The sequence below is a fragment of the Lathamus discolor genome, chromosome 5 (genome assembly GCF_037157495.1).
Source record: "Lathamus discolor isolate bLatDis1 chromosome 5, bLatDis1.hap1, whole genome shotgun sequence".
In the NCBI taxonomy this organism is placed as follows: domain Eukaryota; kingdom Metazoa; phylum Chordata; class Aves; order Psittaciformes; family Psittacidae; genus Lathamus; species Lathamus discolor.
Window position 1 is genome coordinate 43,763,436 of NC_088888.1, and position 17,279 is coordinate 43,780,714.

A 17,279-nucleotide genomic window follows, 5' to 3' on the forward strand; every position below is an offset into this window, starting at 1 on the left:
ATTATGAGTCAGCAGTGGAAAGGTGGTAAACAGAGCTGGAGGCAATGTCAATATCCATTCCAATAGCACATGTGGAAAAAGAGTTATTACCTCATTGTCTTGAAAAATACAACACAAAAGAACCTGGAAATTCATCTCAAGAACTTTAGATTTGGCCCTTTCAGCTGTGAGGAGTGGGAAGAAAGTTCTTCATGACTATTAGGAGGCACTGCAAAGAACACCGAGTACTGAAGATATTTAGATTACATAAAATGCAAAAAAGCTTTATTTAAAAAAAATGTGCCTGAGTAACACTCATCAGAGCTATGTGCTGAGATCAAGGTTTCAAGAGAGAATTAAACTGACATCTCACGACAATTGAATGCTGACTGATTGCCACTAACCCCTTTCAACAATTATAGACATGACTGAACGCAACAACAGTAGGAAATTATCCACTTAGTAATTATTTCTGGACATTCAAATCTCAAACACATGGCATGTCTCAACTTGCAGACACTGTCCAGTTAATGCTAGCAGCACTGAGAGGAAATAAAATTTATAACATTTGTGAAAGCAAAGACAGTTAAATGCTAAAGTGAATGTATACTAAAGCAAGCAAAAATGATTGTGAATTACTTTCAGCTTCAGACATTACAGTATGCTGTGAAATGTAAGGCAAGGAGGGGAAGGACATGGCTCTCCCTATGGCCTGGCCCGAGTTTATGTGTAGGTCAACTGAAAAAGTTGTGGGAACTGAAACTCCTGTGGCCACATGGGAGCTTTGGTATGAAAATTGACTTGTCTTGATCTTTACCAGAATTCTTGGCAGCAGCAATATGGGTGGAGAAAAAATGCGCATCACTTGACTTCACAGAATAATCATAAAGGCATACTCTAGTAAAAACTCTGAATCAGTTTTTCCTTGCAGCAAAAGCTGGGCTAGTTCATTTGTTAAAAAGAAACAAATGACTCCAGCACACAGTGAGGACTGAATCAATTTGCTCTCCAAGGAAACGTTACCAAATGGAGGCCCCATGATGAGTTATATAACTCAGTATTTGACAGGAAAGTCTTCTTCTAAAATGCACTTCAGATGCTGTACATGTCCATTTTAATAACAAATAAAATTAGAATAAAATGAAAGAACACAGATTTTTATCCAGTTAGGACTGAAGACAAAGGGCCAAAGTGCATGAGAAAAGTTAGGCTTTATGGGAAGACCAATGAAAACTTCCATTTCCTTGGTACAAAGCAATGTGAGACAGGCTAAATGTAAGGGAAAAGCACTCATAGGCACACTTATACATTATACACAAATGCAGACACATACTCAAGTCCTCCCTCAAACCGGATATTATTGATATACTTGCATGCTTCTGTTTTTAAGATATTCTCAGATGGTGCAGGCAAATGTAATTCAGTTCAAGGTGTAATTATACTACTCCACAAAAGAATGTGCATTCCATTTAGGTATAAATAGTACGTGTTGTAGTTACGTATAAATACACGTGATCACTTGCCTCATGTGCCCTCTGTTGCTCTAAAAGGCTCTGGTAGTTTCCTGAAATCTCTGCTGCCAGCTTTTGCTCAGTCTGAACTAATAAATCCATCCAAGTCTCACATTTCTCCAGGAAGGTCTGCTGCTGCAGCAAGAAGGACTGCAGCTTACTGAAAGAAAGACAGACAGATTCATGTAAAGTCTCCTCCTATCACACACCTCATTGTCTCGCAATAACTTTTCCAGCAGAATTACAAAACAGATGGTAACACTTTTCCCACTCAGCTATCCCATTCAATTTATTTAGTCAAACCCTTGAAAAGTAGCAGTCTGCCTTATTTCAAATGCTGTTAATTTATGGCAAAATCAACATCTCAGCTCACTGGTATCATTCTTTACTTGCAAGTACACCCCAGAAACAGAACTTTGGTTCATGAAATATCTGAAACATTTCATATATTCTGCAAAAGGTGTACTTTCTAGCTGTTGTAATCTAAGAAAATGATACAATAACCTTTAACTGTTCCAACCTGAATCTCTCTGTAGTCTGAGAGGAGATCTGCGACCAATGTCTGTTCAGATTCTGCATTCTTTTGATTTCTTTATCATTCAGAGGAAGCCTGTAACCCAGCTCATTAAGACGGTCCAAATCTGGGGCCATGCTGCTGAATTTCAACATCCGACTCTGCAACATACAATAAAAGTGATAACCAGCATGTTCACAGACTGCGAAATTATGAACAAGCACTCACTAAAATTTGGAATGGCCTTGGCTGCCACCAAGTGGCAAGCAATCCCTATGCCAGAGAAACGCATTTCCAGTTTTCAGCCTCTGATCCCAGACCAGAAGACTCATGTTCATGCTTAAACGCACAGAGAGAAATAAACTGAAATTGCATTGGAGTGTTTTGCTAAATTGGGGATTTTCCCCTCAGAGCTGCAAACGTAGACTAGTTTTGCATAGTTTGAAGCTATATGTTTGTGTCAGAAAAGCAAGCCTTCTTCCTTGTTTCCTAGCCTGAATGTTAGGCTGGCAAATTCCCACTGAACTCACTGAACTCTTTATTTTTGGGTTTTGTTTTGCAGTACAGAAATATCCAATCGACTACACTGGGAAAATGTTCTGGGTTTTAGCATGCCCAAAGTGAAAGTATATGCATACTTAATCCTGATAGAAAAATAATGGAAGATTAAAGTGACAAAACCAGCCTAGATGGCAATGTTAATTAACTTCCTGTCAGAGCCTCTGCAAGAAGAGGTGAAAAAGAAGCACCACAAAAAAAAAGAGTGGAAGGGTGCAAATGGAGATTATATGGTACACAGTACAAAAGTTTCTCCAGTTTATCAAGATACCAAAAAATGGACAACTTCATCCCTAAAATAAATACCAGTGAGACAGACAAAAAAAAAAAAAAAAAAAAAAGAGAGAAAAAAAGAAGATAAAGGAAATCTCAAAAACCTGCTAAAATATCCATTTCCATTTTGAGTTTATATTCATTTTATTCTAAACACTTTTCTTCTTTTCTTCTTTACTTGGGGGTAAAGTAACATTGACAATCATTCTTTGGTTGCCACTAAACTTCTAAGTTCTCAGTCTTACGCTCTGCATGAGCGACAGTCCTTTAATATACACAGAATGTATGTATGATATGTGCGCACAACCTGTACTAAAAATAGCCAAGCTAAGAGAAGAAAAAAAAGAAAATCAAATCAATATTCTGCATCTGTTAGTCACCTTGAGTTCCTCCATTCTCCTCTGTATTGCTGAGAGATCAGATGAGTGACTAGGATCTTGCTCTTTTAATATTTCCTCTGCTTCTGTTACCCAGGCCTCAAGGACTTCCAGGTTCTTGGCAAAGGTTTGATAATCCAGCACTCCAGCCTTGAATAGAAAAGGACCCACAGTTTAAGAACTTTGGCCACATAGCATCCATACTGATACTACACTCCAATTATTCTCATTATAGATTTGCAAACAGCTGTATAGGCTAGAAGCAATTGTGACTGCAGCTTTGCTCACAGACCATGGAATTATTGTTTGTTTTATTTTTAACTTAGAACAGAGGACTTTTAATCACTGCAAAAAGGTAACACTTCCACAAATTGCATAAATATCTCCTTGCCTTGAAATAGATAACCTCCTTTAACTTCCTTTTATGAAACTCCTGCTTAATTTATTGCCAGCAGAGAAAACCACTAGCTGCTATTATTGCAATTTGAAATTAAAAACTTCTCTTATGCTTTGTCTCCTCACAATACAAGTGATACTATAAGAATGTTTTACACAATGCTGAATTTCTTCGATAAATCCTGTTGTCACCCAAAGAGAAGCCACTACCTTTGTTGCCTTCTCACCCATATACCTCCCTATGGAACACATCCTGATGGTTCATTTTTTGCTCTTTTTTGCTCTAGTCACTCGTGACACAAGCAATTAGCAACATCTGCTCATCAGGTTTTAACACAAATGGTAGATCTCAATCCAGGCACTGACATTAATAGGAACTGTAAACATCAATTCTACACCAGAATTACTCAGAATCTCTTATTTGTCTTACTGCTAAAGAACTAGCTGGAAAGAGAGCTTGTCTTTAGGGGAGCAGTAGCTGTGGATCCAGAAGTTAGCACTACTGCTGCACACTGAAAGCATGGTGCTCTTGGCATTCAAGACAGGTACTTTCCTCCATGAGTGCTATTATCTTCCCAGAATTTGGACCTTCTTACAAGGCTTCTGCAGTGGACTTGAGCATATTTTATACTCTCAGCATATTTTGTGAGCATATTTTCTACTTTTTGACTTCCAGGGAAATCTAGGAAATGCTGGTGAACAGGTAACACCACTGTCTTTCCCATTCAGTTTTAGCTAATTTATGTGTTTTCAGGTATCACAGGATGATCAGATTCCAGGACTGAAAACACTCTCTGCATACCTGAAGTACAGCCTGCTGTTTTCGGAGAGCTTGTTCTAGGGTTGACAGATTCTGGTTCAGAGAAAGATGATCAGACTGTATAGCTGCTGCTGCTGACGCTTCCACCTGGCTTTTTAGCTCCTCTCCCAGCTCTTGAAGAACAACCAGTGACTCCTGCGCTGTCTTTAAATCTGTGAGCACATCCTGAGGCAACACATTGAATAAAGATACAAATAGTTAACCTGACACTCTGCAAATGTCATCCTCCTGATTTAAAGGAGGAATTAAACAGCCAAACTCCACCACTATACGAAAAACTTGTATTTACTACTGCATTTCAATACCAAAGTGTCCATTCATACTCTGTTTCAAAGGGAAATATTATGCAGAATAAAAAAATAGGTCGAAGTACCCACGCACAGAGGAACAGAAATAAGTGACTGCTCACCTATGTTTGAGAAAGCCTGAGTTACTGATGAGGCAATACTTGTTGAAACAAACCTTTTGAATCCACTGACATGCTGGTCCTAAGCAGTGGCAGCCCTCACTGTGGGCTGACTCATGTCTGACTAGACTTCCTGTTTTTTTCTGCTATGAGTTACCAAGAGGAATGAAAAAATAACTTTTGTAAATGGCCTAACATAACAGCTAAAGAATGTGCCATCAGGAAATCAAGAAATTATTTCATTAAAAATAAACAATTTGAATAGCCAGTCCAGATGACTATGGCAGCAAATGCTCGAAACACTTATTAATGTGTTAATTTTTTTTCCTTGCAATTGTTTTGCTTACAGTGAGACAACTGACATTTCAATGCTTTTTCATTTCAACTGACACTGAACAGTAACTTAAAATCAAAAGAACCAAAATGAAATCATAGATAGGAGGTAAACTATCCTGCTGTCTTGAGATACAGTCTTGAAAAAGAAAGAATCTCAAGGTTTCAGAGTGAATAGTGTCTTTCCATAAGGAAGGATAAAGGCATCCCCAGAACATACTTTTCATTCAGAAAACATGAACAGCCTTGTCTGGTGGGAATACATTCAAAGGATCTTGTTTTTCTGTTACAAGGAACTCAATAGATTTAGTAGAAATATTTTCCCAAGCAAGAATCCCTTTGACAGGTAGAGACTTAAGACTGAACCAAATTATGTAATTTATCCACCTTCTCCAGAGATACGACTTTAAATACAAGCTTCTGAAACAACACCACAACAAGTACGGAGGGATCACATGGAAAGTGTGAGAAATTCATGATATTTGGGTAATAGATGTAAAGCTCCTGTGCCTGAGACGCATCAGTAAAAAGAAATGTGTTTATATGCAAGTTTCCAATACACTAAGTTTAGTAATGGAGAGCCTCTTGTATTTTTAGCCCACAGAGCTGTGAAAAACTGCAAAGCTCAACTGAACATACATTGCAGTCCTGAATCCAGGCAGTAACCTCATCATCGGCAATGTCTTTGCTGGTGGCAGTCTTCAAGAGTTCATTGATCTGGTCTTCCCGCTGACGGACTGTGGAGGAGCACTGCTGGTAACAGTCCTTGTACCTCTGCCATAGCTGAAGGAGGCCCTTACTGGCACGCAGCCGCTCCGCAATCTCTTGCAGAAGGTTGTTCCACCTGGTGAAGAGATTGAATGAATGCTTGAAGCCTAAGAGTCCCAAGAACTATCGCTGTCCCTCTTCCTCTCTACTGTTCACTACGGTCTTTTGGCTTTTAAGAAACTTGGTAATAATCAAGATCCAGACATTTGCGGGGGGGAGGAGGAGGAGGAAGGAAGGAATCCCAGAAATATGTTGACAGGCTCTTCTGACCTGTCAGAGCAGGTCTGATATGTGCAACATCTTGGATACTGTATATTGATGATTGAAGTCAGACAGAGCTGGAGTGCACTTTTTGAAGTGAACATCCAGTTATTTCTACTTAGCATACCTTGGTTCACCACACAGAGCATCATCCATGAATGGCCATGAATGGCCATGAATGGCCAGTACCAGATTCCTGCAAGGGCCCAACAAGCCCAGGACAGAAACCATTTGTTCTGCTACAATTTCCTCCCAAGCCCTGGCAAAAGTATTAAAAGTCATAAACCTCTGTGTAACTCCGTTTTAAAATACTCCCAGACTTATTAAAACTTTTTGTAATTTTTTATGCAATTAAATATCTAAACCCCTCTTGAATTCTTGGCTCTAATGGCAACCAGAAACATGTACTTTCTCAAATATGCTGTGCAATTTCCTTACTAAAGGAAATCACATTATTTTTCAACTAATATTATATGATAAAAATCGTGAAGTGAAAATTCCAGTCATCTTTGAAACTGTTAAATCCCATAGTATCTTTTAAAATGGGGTGAATAATCCCTCCTTCCACTTCCAGATTCTAGTGCAGGATGAACCACAAATAAAAAATTCTGTCATGATTGTGTTTAAAAAATAATTAAATTAATTAATTAAAAAAAAAAAAAAAGTCATTTTCCATGAAAGCAGTTTTTGCTTTTGGATTCTGTCTTTCCATAGATCCCTTACAGTGGTTCTAGCCTGGATTCAAAGTTGAGGAAGCTGTTTGCCAACCTACTGGTGAAGGCTTAGACCTTCTTGACTACCAGGCCCTTCCTACAATTAGAAATAGCAATCCAAAAACTGGGGTACCTGGAGCATGCACAGCAAATGAAATTTTCAGACAGGATTCCTGAATTTTAAGTGCAGTGTTATTTTCCAGCACAGTATTTATGCATCTTAGTCGGCAGCCATTCATGGAGCAAAACTACTGACAGTGCTGTCCAAATGCTTTGCTGAAGAAAATATTGTTTCATTTATTATTTGTAGTAAATGAGATGGTTCTGCTTCAGCCCTTGGCAAAAATATTAACCCCAGCTGTCCCCACAAGCTCCCAAACAGAAAAACAAACAAACAAACAAAAACAAACCCAAAATAGAAATTATATAAAAATGGGTCAACGGATAAATGCCAGTTTACCATGAAAAGTAAAGTTCAACAAACAGACATTTTCTACCTCATATTCACTTCTTTCAAAGTGTTGGTAAGTGTTTCAGTCACTGGTGATTGACAGTCTTTCAACAACTGGTTGGTCACAGAACCAAATTTTTGTAAGCTACTTTCTTGCTTTTCCAATTCATCTTGTAGGCTCTAAAACAGATAAAATAGTAAAAAAAAAACCAACCCACAAAAAACCACCATAAAATATGAGGTATTATAATTGTATGATGTAGAAATATTTCAAAATAGTATGTATCAATTATATCATAGAGATTATGAATGCAAAACTTGATTTTATGAGTGCTTCATCTAAATAGGTTGTTTAATATAAATACTATTGTTAGATTCATTTGATTTCAATATCAAGATATAGTGGCAAAGAGTAAATTTTAATCTAATATTTTCACAAAAGAAAAAAATTGTAAAAGAAATTATTCTAAACAAGTACTCGTTGCTAAATCATAGAATGGTTTGGGTTGGAGGGGACCATAAAGATAATCTAGTTCTAACCCCCTGCCGTGGGCAGGGACACCTCCCACTAGACCAGGTTCCTCAGAGCCCCATCCAAACTGGTCTTGAACACTTCCACAGATGTGGCATCTTGCACAGGAGTAAGTGCATTGAACTGACTCAGAAATAAAAACTTAACTGATGGAAGAAAATAAATTAAATAAAATTATTCTGTTTAGAACAAGACAAAAAAGGCAGCAGCATAAAAAAAAATTATTCTTTACATAAGGCTTTTTAAACTTAAGTATTTTTGTGCATATTATTACGGTTTGAACAGCCTAGCAAATCTCAACCCAACTAAAGAGGTTTAGTTAAAATCTTAATAAGCAAAAAAAAAGTAATTTTCTGTACCTATTTTTTTTACTGACTCCTCCTCTGACGCATAAAAAATCACAACCTAGAAGAGTGGCTGTAAAGGGCATTACCAGATGTTCTTTAAATCTGGGTTTGAAAAGTGCCACTCATAATTAGGGAGTTTGAGCTTTTATATATGTCTGGATTTCAAGTCACACAAAATATGTGAATGATGATGTAAACTTATATTTGCCAGAAAATACTAACAAAACAACTTGCTGTTACTTTCAGCATCTGCAAATGTTTGAAAAAATATTTTTGATTCCAAAGACGAAAACTTTATTTGAAATAAAAAGCTATCCTAACAGAACAATACTTTTCATATTTTTAATAATTTATTTTCTGACAGTGGAAAATCACTGAACTTCTGAGTATCTCAGCTTTTAGAACATTATTTTCTTTGATCTTCAATCTACTGTTACCACATGGGTGCAGGGCATCAAAATGTGATCTCAATATGCACCCATAGCTCAGAAGCCTGATGAAGCAGAGTGAGAAACTTTTAATGGTGATTAGAAAGAAAACAACCATCACAGTTTTATTTTTTTGCAAAATGAAAAATGCAGAAAATGACTATTTGGTAATTTGATAATATTGACTATTTGATAATGTGTTTTCTTAATGACACGTGATTTTAATGTGCCAGTATGTCTTGTACATACTGGTACATTTTGTTTGGTTAATTTCATATGAACAAAAATGTCTAGTTCTCTGCATCTATGTAATAAAGACAAAATTAATCCTTGAATCCATCCTTAGTATGTCGAGAGCCATGGTATTCTTCTTACCTGAAGGTTATCAACTTGGACTTTCACAGCATCCAAAGAACCGGTAAGAAGATAAAAACGGGACAAGGAATATCTGGCTTCTGTCAAGTAACTATTCAGTTCTTCATAAACCACTTTGTAAATGCTCCACTGATCAAGAACAGACTGCAACAATATCTTCAGTTGGCTAACCTAGGAGGAGGGAGGAAGTAAAAAAAAAAACCAAACATTAAACTAAAATCACTCAAGATATTTGGGATTTGTTTAAATTATTTCCTTCCTTTTGATCTCAGAGGCTACTTGATCTACATGCCCAATTTTAGACCTGTTGCAGAATGAAGATTTTGCACAACCATTGCTCGGCTTCTGCTTGGCTCAGCATAAAGTTCTGCTTGATTTGACAAAGTTAGGATGGCAGGGAATGAGAATATATAAAGTTCATTCTACTTCAGTCCAAAGCAGGATCAAGAAAGCATCTGTGTGCTGGAAAGGGCAGATCTTTACAGATTATTTGGTACCTTTCCAATAAATGTCAGGAATCATAAAAAAATCTTTAATTACTAGAATTAAAAGCATCCTTGGAATAGGAAACATTATACCCATCTTATGTGAAGTGTGCACACAAATTCGGGGATGGATGGAAACAGGGATGGATGGAAACAGGGACACAATTCAAATCTCTTCGCCTATAATACAGAAGCAGGCTACTATCTGCAAACTGCTATTTCTCCCTCTGCTCCATGCCCTGTTCCTGGCATTGTAATCTGCCCCTTGATGATTCTTTTACCATGTGTTCCAAATTGGCCCAGGAATGGTTAATTTCTTGCAGTGTTTTCATGACAGCAGAAGAGACTTCTTCCTTCTTGTTCTGTATCAAAGAAAGACCACTCTGTTCTACGCTTTCAACTTCTTTTTCTTTTGTTCTTATTGATTCTTCTAATTCCTGAAAAGAAAAAGAAGAAACCTGAATATTTTTGTTTGTTTAGCTGGCTAGATAATGCCTTGAGACAGAACAGATGCTCATAAGCTCCTTATCTTTAAAAAATAGGAAAGTCACAGTTGCATACTTTGGCTTTTTATTCTCAAGAGAATCATAACTCATCAGCAATTTTATTTTGTTTTTGTTTTTTTTTTTTATGCTCTCTTTAAAGTATAGTTGTTTGCCTTTAATTTAAATACAAGGATGACCTCTATATTAAACTTGTGTGTAATTGTCTGCTCTCATGTAAGAGTCCATAACTCATTAAAAATAGGACAGCAGTTTGAATACAGGGGAAAATCATTGTGTCTTAGTTTGCCCTAGAACACTGAGGGAGCTTTTTAATTAGTCCAAAACTGGCTCAAGCTGTGGAAAAAAATTAATTTTGCCACCTAAGGAAAAAGACAAAATGACTTCCTAGGGAAAGATGTCCATTTGCCATGCCTCCCCACAAGAAGTGGAGTGTTTGTTCCTTTGCCAGGTCACACCAAAGCCCCTTCCCTGAGGACAGCAAGTCTTCCCCTTTTCTAAATGACATGTTCATTGAGTCCAGCCAGTGACAACAAATAATAGACTGCAGGAATTTTTCTTATTGCCTCCTCAAGGTTGCATGCTTTTGGGAGGCATTAATGAGCTCAATAGCATTTTGCTCTGCTCAGTGTTGCCACACACTAACTGAAGAAAATGGGAAGAAAATGAACAGTTAGTGTGAAAACAAGTGAAGAAAACAAGGCTGAGTACCTCAGCACTGAGGCCATGACAACTTGTTAGTGGCTTGTTTTGCTGCTTTAGGCAAGTGCTGACTGTGTAGTTGACTTAAGATGACCCTAGATTGGTCGTCTTGGAAAGGCCGATTAAGAGTTTACCAGTTTTATCACATTTTATCAAGAAGTGCAGAAGCTCTGCATAGCTTCAAGTAATATACTTCAAATGTAACATTTGCTAGTCACAAAGCCTGTGATCTTCCTCACACCTCAACAGCATGAGAATGAAGTTACAAAATTAAGGAGAGAGGACAAGATGACTCAGTGATCAACTGAGTTGTATAGCCCATATCACGACTGCATAACCTTATTCCTACCCAGGAAACTACTTATATAAATTCACAGCATGGTGCAGGGAGATCCAAGCAAGTCCTCCTATGACCTGACTCGTGTTGAAGATGTGTAGCGTCAGGTAGTGCAAACACTGAGTCTGAGCAGAGCTTCTACATTAATTAGTGTACCTTTTAATCTCAGTTATATTTTAATTTCCTGCAAGCCTTTCCTTACTATGAGAGATGGATCATCAAGGGAAGAAAACAACACAACAAAACTGGGCAAACTGAAAACCCATGCCTTTCCAAAAATTACTCTCCGTGTGAATCAAAAAAACTGCAAGTGAACTGTTGCCATAACAGACTTTACATTCTAGAAAGCGGTGGGAGTATTTGGAACAGAATTCTGCCTAGTCTTGTGAACACTTGCTATTGAATTTATCCCTGCACACATACAACACACCTTTTTCTATATACATATAAGTGAGAAAATTTTTGCTGTACTCTTTATTATTTGCATTTTTTCCTGTTTTATTTCATATTTCTGCAAACAATGGCCTTGTTCCAGACTACAGACTTGGAGTAACACATCTTTTGTTTACCAGATGACAAAAAAACAAACACTTTTAGGTCATACATAGTAAATTTGATTTCCAAAAAGGTGTTTGGGTTTGTACAAGGTTGCTCCAAAATTCAGAATACAAAGCAGACAAAAGTTTCAATCACCAAGAATAGCAAATATTTCTGGTTCTCTGTGAAAAAGGGTTTGTTATTCATCATCTGAATTAAAGACACATTGCTGTTTCTGATATGTGGTGTGAAAAAATGGCTGGTTTCACTTATTAATATGACACTAAGCAGCAACTAACACTGGTTAATAAATAAACTGCAGTTTCTGTAGTAGTTGAACCAGATACTGGGAGTGTCTGATACAATTATTTCTTAGACAATTTGTTTCTCTGCTGATCAAAGTCTTGCCATTTATAACTGACTCACCAAGTGTATTTGCTCGCTTCCCTGACCACAGGAATTGTAAAGGTGATAAATCAGATTCAGCTTTGAACTCCAGCCCAACTCAGCCTGCCCATTATGTCAAGCTAAGCTAAATTACCCTTCCTGCTGCCGTATGGGTTTATTGTGCTGAAACCCTAAAGATACCTTATTTCAAACTAAGCACTGCAACCAGTTTGAGAACTTAGGCCAAGAATTTCAGAAAAAAAAAAAATATATACTTGTAACATCTCTGGCCTAACCAAGTGTTTGCCTTTATAGAAAGAAAGATGGGTTTAGTACACTGGTGAATATAGATGAAATTCTCTTTTGCATTTCATTTTAATAGATTTTCAGCTGTTCTGTCTGTGAAGACTTAAGAGCTAGATCATATTTGTTTCATTCATTAAATGATGCAGGAAAGGCAGCCACACCAAGATAAACACAGTTCCTTACTCCATTTTAAGGGTATGAGAACATCAAGATTTTGGGCATCCAGTTGTCCTCACAGCAGTATTTCCTTCTTTGGATAGCTGAATATTTAAAAAAAAAAATAAAATCCTAGCATATGTTAATAAAAGCATAATACCTCTCTGCACTCTAGTATTTGTCTTGAATAGTCAAGACGGAACATATGAGGTGGAAAAAGAATAGGAAAAATGGCAGAGCAGAATAATAAGGCAGAAAAAAACAACTTTTTGCATAGTCAAGCATATTGTTCATGACATCAAATTCCATAAGACTGGCTAAAAAGGAATGGGAACATATTCATCTGATGCTTTTCTAGTTCAGTACATCTGGCATGCTTGGAAATGCCCATACGTCAATACATAGTACAAAAAGAATACCTCTGGTTGCTTTTAAACATCTCTGGGATATTATTGTTCCTTCCTCCTTTCTTATTGCTTGCACTTTAGGAATGAAATCTCTCCCTCCCAGAAGTATAAATAGGAATTCTGTCACTGACTTCACTAATATGAAGATTTCACGTGGCTTTATCAAGTGTTGTTTCTAACTGCTGGAAAGAAAATAGTATTATTTATAAGGGACTATACCTGACAGTCTTTCAAAGCATTCTGTACTGAAGCCTGGTCTCCAATTTTCTGTTGCTGTTTCAGCTTCTGCTCTTGGATTTCGAACCAAGTTTTTAGGCACTGCACATTATTTTCATATCCTGTCCAGGACTCCTGCAGACTTTCCAACAGTTGGATCTGCAAAGAAATATGAGTATACATAGTTCCTCATACACTTACCTTTATTGTTGGGTCAATTAAATGTATCAGTGAAGAGCAATGCTAACCACTGCCTTCCTGAATTCAATGCTTTCAGAATTTAAGAACAGTATATATATTCAAATCTAAATTTATCTGCTATCTGTAAAAGAGTTCATAATAAAAAGCCTACTTTTAAAAATACTTATGTAGAGTTAACAAAATATTATGACACACTGAAAGATGCTAAACGACTTAGCAGAACATTTTTATGAAGTAGAATTCTTTTCAGAGATCAAGGACATCAGGATTTTGCAAATAAAACATAAGCATGCAAACATACAGCTTACATTCCTTGCTTATAACTATGGTGAAGCAGACAAAGATTTATATTACCTCCTTTGTCAACTGATTGGTTAAAATTTATTAAGCTTTTTGTGACTATCCTAGGTGTTATTCAGTGGAAAATGAAATAGCACTTCAATTCTCAAAAAAACCCCCAACTGAATCAAAAAGACAACAAATCAGAACAAAAATGAAAAAGGGGGGGATGGGGGGTGGGACGGATGACAGACCCCCTATAAAACCCCACAAAACAAAGAAAGATAACAAAGCAGAATTTGAAAGTGGTGGCACTGTCATAAAAGCATTCACATCACTCTAGGGAATGAATCACCTTAATTAGCTGTAATCTGAATTAGAAATGGTTGAGGATGTAATGGTCAACAGCCGTGGCCACACTAATGATGAGATAGCTGGGAGTGAAGTAAGGAAAGCAAGTAGCAGACTAGAGGTCCTTAGAATAACCTTGTTGTTTTTCAGGTAAGAATAATCCCATGGGAAGCTGTACTGAAGGACAAGAGTCCAGAAAGCTGCTTGATCTTCAAGGACAACTTCCTCAAGTCACGAAAACAACAAATGCACAGAAAGCAGATTACAGAAAATTGGCCTGAAAGCATGCCCTGCCTATGCCAGACTGATGTTATGAAAGCAGTCTTGGCTGGAACTAACTAGTGAGGGACAGAAGCTCTTCTTGTTACTCTTCACAAGTATATCAGCAACTAATCGAAAACCACAGAATCGTATGATGTAGATGGTGCCTTTATTGCTCTGATCTTACTGACCTATGCCTCCCAGGTCTTCATATCAACTGACAAATTTTGGCATACAGAGGTACTAGTCATGATAGAAGAATTAGAATTAGGAGCCTACTTAAGTAAGCTGGACATGCAAAAATCCACAGAACCAGACAGAATGTATCTGAGGGTGTTGATGCCATTTCAAGGCTGCTATCAAGTTTAAAAGGTCATGACGGTTGGAAAAAGTTGCTGGTGACTGGAAAAAGGCTATACCCCAAATGCCGCCAGGAGCTATTTCCACATGTTTAAAGAACAAGGATGAGGAATAAGCATGGTCTCACTAGGGGCAAACTGTGCCTGACCTAACTGATTGCCTCTGCTGTGATGATATGACTGACTGCGTGGACAAGGGAAGAGTTGTAGATGCTGTTCACCTTGGCTTTTGTAAGATTTCTTATATGGTATCCCACAGAGCAGCTAGTTTGTTTGGTTTTGGGGTTTTTTTCTTTACCTTTTCTGTTATCAGGCCTTGCAGAATCTGCCACCGTCTGTTCATTGCTCCAAGCTGTTCTGCAAAATCGGTTTTGTCGCTCCGTTTACTTTCAACATCCTGGCTGCTAATCTGTAGCACTGATTGGTTCACAAAGTCTACCGTCAATTGTTTGCAATTTAAATCTATCTTGAAACCCTAGCAGGAAAAAAGGAAATAAAAAAAACAAAACAAAACAGAAGAACTATAATTTCTCACCTTCCTGCAAAACAGAGGAAAAATGTTCACAAATGAAAACTTCATCATAATTTAGCTAGAAGTTGCTTTAGCAACTGACCTGCAAATTAAAAATATTGTCACTTTCCCCTAAATGTCAGTAAACAAAGAAGCAACACCCTGCCTTTGCAATAATGACTCTACCTCACCCAAATAATTAAAAAAAATAATCTGCAAACATGTTGATATTGGTCTCGTGGATAAGATTTTTAAAAAGGTTTTTTGTTTGGTTTTTTTTTTACATTGTTTAGTCTCAAAAATTTTAATACAAAACCAGCTAAGATGAAAAATATTCTTACATACAAAGACGAATAATAGCCGAGAAGTAATTTTTCAGAAGACTCATGAAACATATTATGACATTGAAAAGAAAGTCACTGTATGCACACCTATTGCAAGAGTGCTACTGATCTAGTTAAAAAAGTGAAATTGTGTTATAACTTTATTCCTCAATAGTTAAGATAGTGAAGATTAGTTAAGATTCATTTTTGCTTCAGATACTGATGAAAATTATCTTGATGTGTAAACTACTGGACACATTCCATTCAAGAATAGGCTACATTCAAGAATGGGCTACACTTTGAGGAGAAGGTGATATTATGCAGAGAATTCATAAAACAATTTACAGAATTTGCGAAGTGCTTTGTGAGCTTGGGTGAAAGACACATCTAATAAGGTTAAATCACGTGCATATTACCTTGGACTTACCTGTAAATTCAGTAAGCATACTAAAAATTATATTCCTTCCATAACTATTCCTCCCTGCCTTCTTTTCCACAGTATCAAATATCAACCAATTCTAACTTCTACACGCTTCTAATCGCTCCACTATATAAGGGTTTGGTCTCTGCTTTCTTTTTTTCCTTAAATCACTTATACTTTAAATATATATATATATATATATATATAGAGAGAGAGAGAGAGAGAGAGAGATAGATATAGATATGCTTCATGGGAAAAAACTGAAAGGTGAATAGGTAACATTTCCACTCACTACCTTATACTTCTTGACATAATCCTGAATAGGTTTCTGTCCTACTAAATTTTTTATATTCTCTTCATCCTGCTGAATGATGTTTTCCATCAGGGAAATCCAGCTCATCACTTCAGTGATAGCATGACGAGAAGGAATTTTGTCCATCTGGAGCTGTAGAGATAACAGACGTAAAATATGTGTTGTGAAGAAAATGGATAAGAATCCCTTACTTTGCATTACCATAGCACATTTCCTTTACATGTTCTAATTTTATATTATTCTACATCCCTAAGATACCACTGATGTTTATAAAAAGAAGTGAGAGAAAAAAGAGAAGGTTTTAATAGGAGATACATTGTAAAACTGCATGCATCTTAATAAGAAATGTTTATATTAATAGGTCAATGGAAAGTAATTTTATACTACTATTCTTTTGTGGTGATTTCTAAGTAGGGTGATATTAAATAGCACTTGTTTTTTTTTCTTAAAAACTCACTTGCAACATTTGATACAGTAGTGCTTGCTAACAGTCACTCAGAAATGACATTTTTAGGTAGACATACACATTCTGCATTACAAGATAGTTCAGAGAACTACTGAATGACATTATTTTCTTTTATATAATAGACTCAGTTAACATTTATTATCTTTTCTCTCTCCCCCTAAATCACAACTATATTACTAACTCTGAGAACATTTCAAATTATAAACTATGAAATGGCTTACACTGATATCCTCCTAGCAACTAAACACTAAACCAACTTTCAGACCAGCATAATTCACTCTTATAGCATTAAAAAACCCCAAAACCTACACATCCAAAAACCTCCTGTTCCTACATACACTAACAGAAACCTTACACAATGTCTTTGTCTTGCACCGACTTGAACAGGTTTAAATAAAGATAACTGTCCAAACCTGATGGGGCACAGGGATGACCTTTGCCAAAAAACATACCAACACGTTGAAAAAAGCTCATCTGTTCTTTGGTTAAAACTCAACAAATGTAACTGTGAAAGTCTGAAATTAACACCAACTGATGTCAGACAGTATGGGTAGGCAGGATTTAGATATAAGTGTAAGCTTTTCCACATTAAAACAGAAATAATGTTTTTTCTATCTTGCCTCACATGGATAAATTAAGGAAGGGAGCAACTTATCTCCCAAAGGCAGTTCCAACTGTATAGTCTGAATTTTCTGGAATACCAAAGGCCATCATGG

At 36.8% G+C, this 17,279-nt stretch overlaps 1 protein-coding gene across 1 annotated transcript in view; it reads right to left on the reverse strand.

Moving 5' to 3' along the window:
* The window catches only part of SYNE1 (spectrin repeat containing nuclear envelope protein 1), a 295,836-nt gene that overhangs the window by 50,150 nt on the left and 228,407 nt on the right, over positions 1 to 17,279 (reverse strand). Inside the window, exons 111-121 of the mRNA XM_065680584.1 lie at positions 16,080 to 16,229; positions 14,828 to 15,004; positions 13,082 to 13,237; positions 9,809 to 9,964; positions 9,043 to 9,213; positions 7,407 to 7,540; positions 5,807 to 6,011; positions 4,411 to 4,593; positions 3,216 to 3,362; positions 2,011 to 2,165; positions 1,503 to 1,650 (exon numbers count right to left, since the gene is read on the reverse strand). Coding sequence (XP_065536656.1) covers positions 1,503 to 1,650; positions 2,011 to 2,165; positions 3,216 to 3,362; positions 4,411 to 4,593; positions 5,807 to 6,011; positions 7,407 to 7,540; positions 9,043 to 9,213; positions 9,809 to 9,964; positions 13,082 to 13,237; positions 14,828 to 15,004; positions 16,080 to 16,229 — 1,782 coding nt within the window. The remainder of the gene's footprint in view (positions 1 to 1,502; positions 1,651 to 2,010; positions 2,166 to 3,215; positions 3,363 to 4,410; positions 4,594 to 5,806; positions 6,012 to 7,406; positions 7,541 to 9,042; positions 9,214 to 9,808; positions 9,965 to 13,081; positions 13,238 to 14,827; positions 15,005 to 16,079; positions 16,230 to 17,279) is intronic.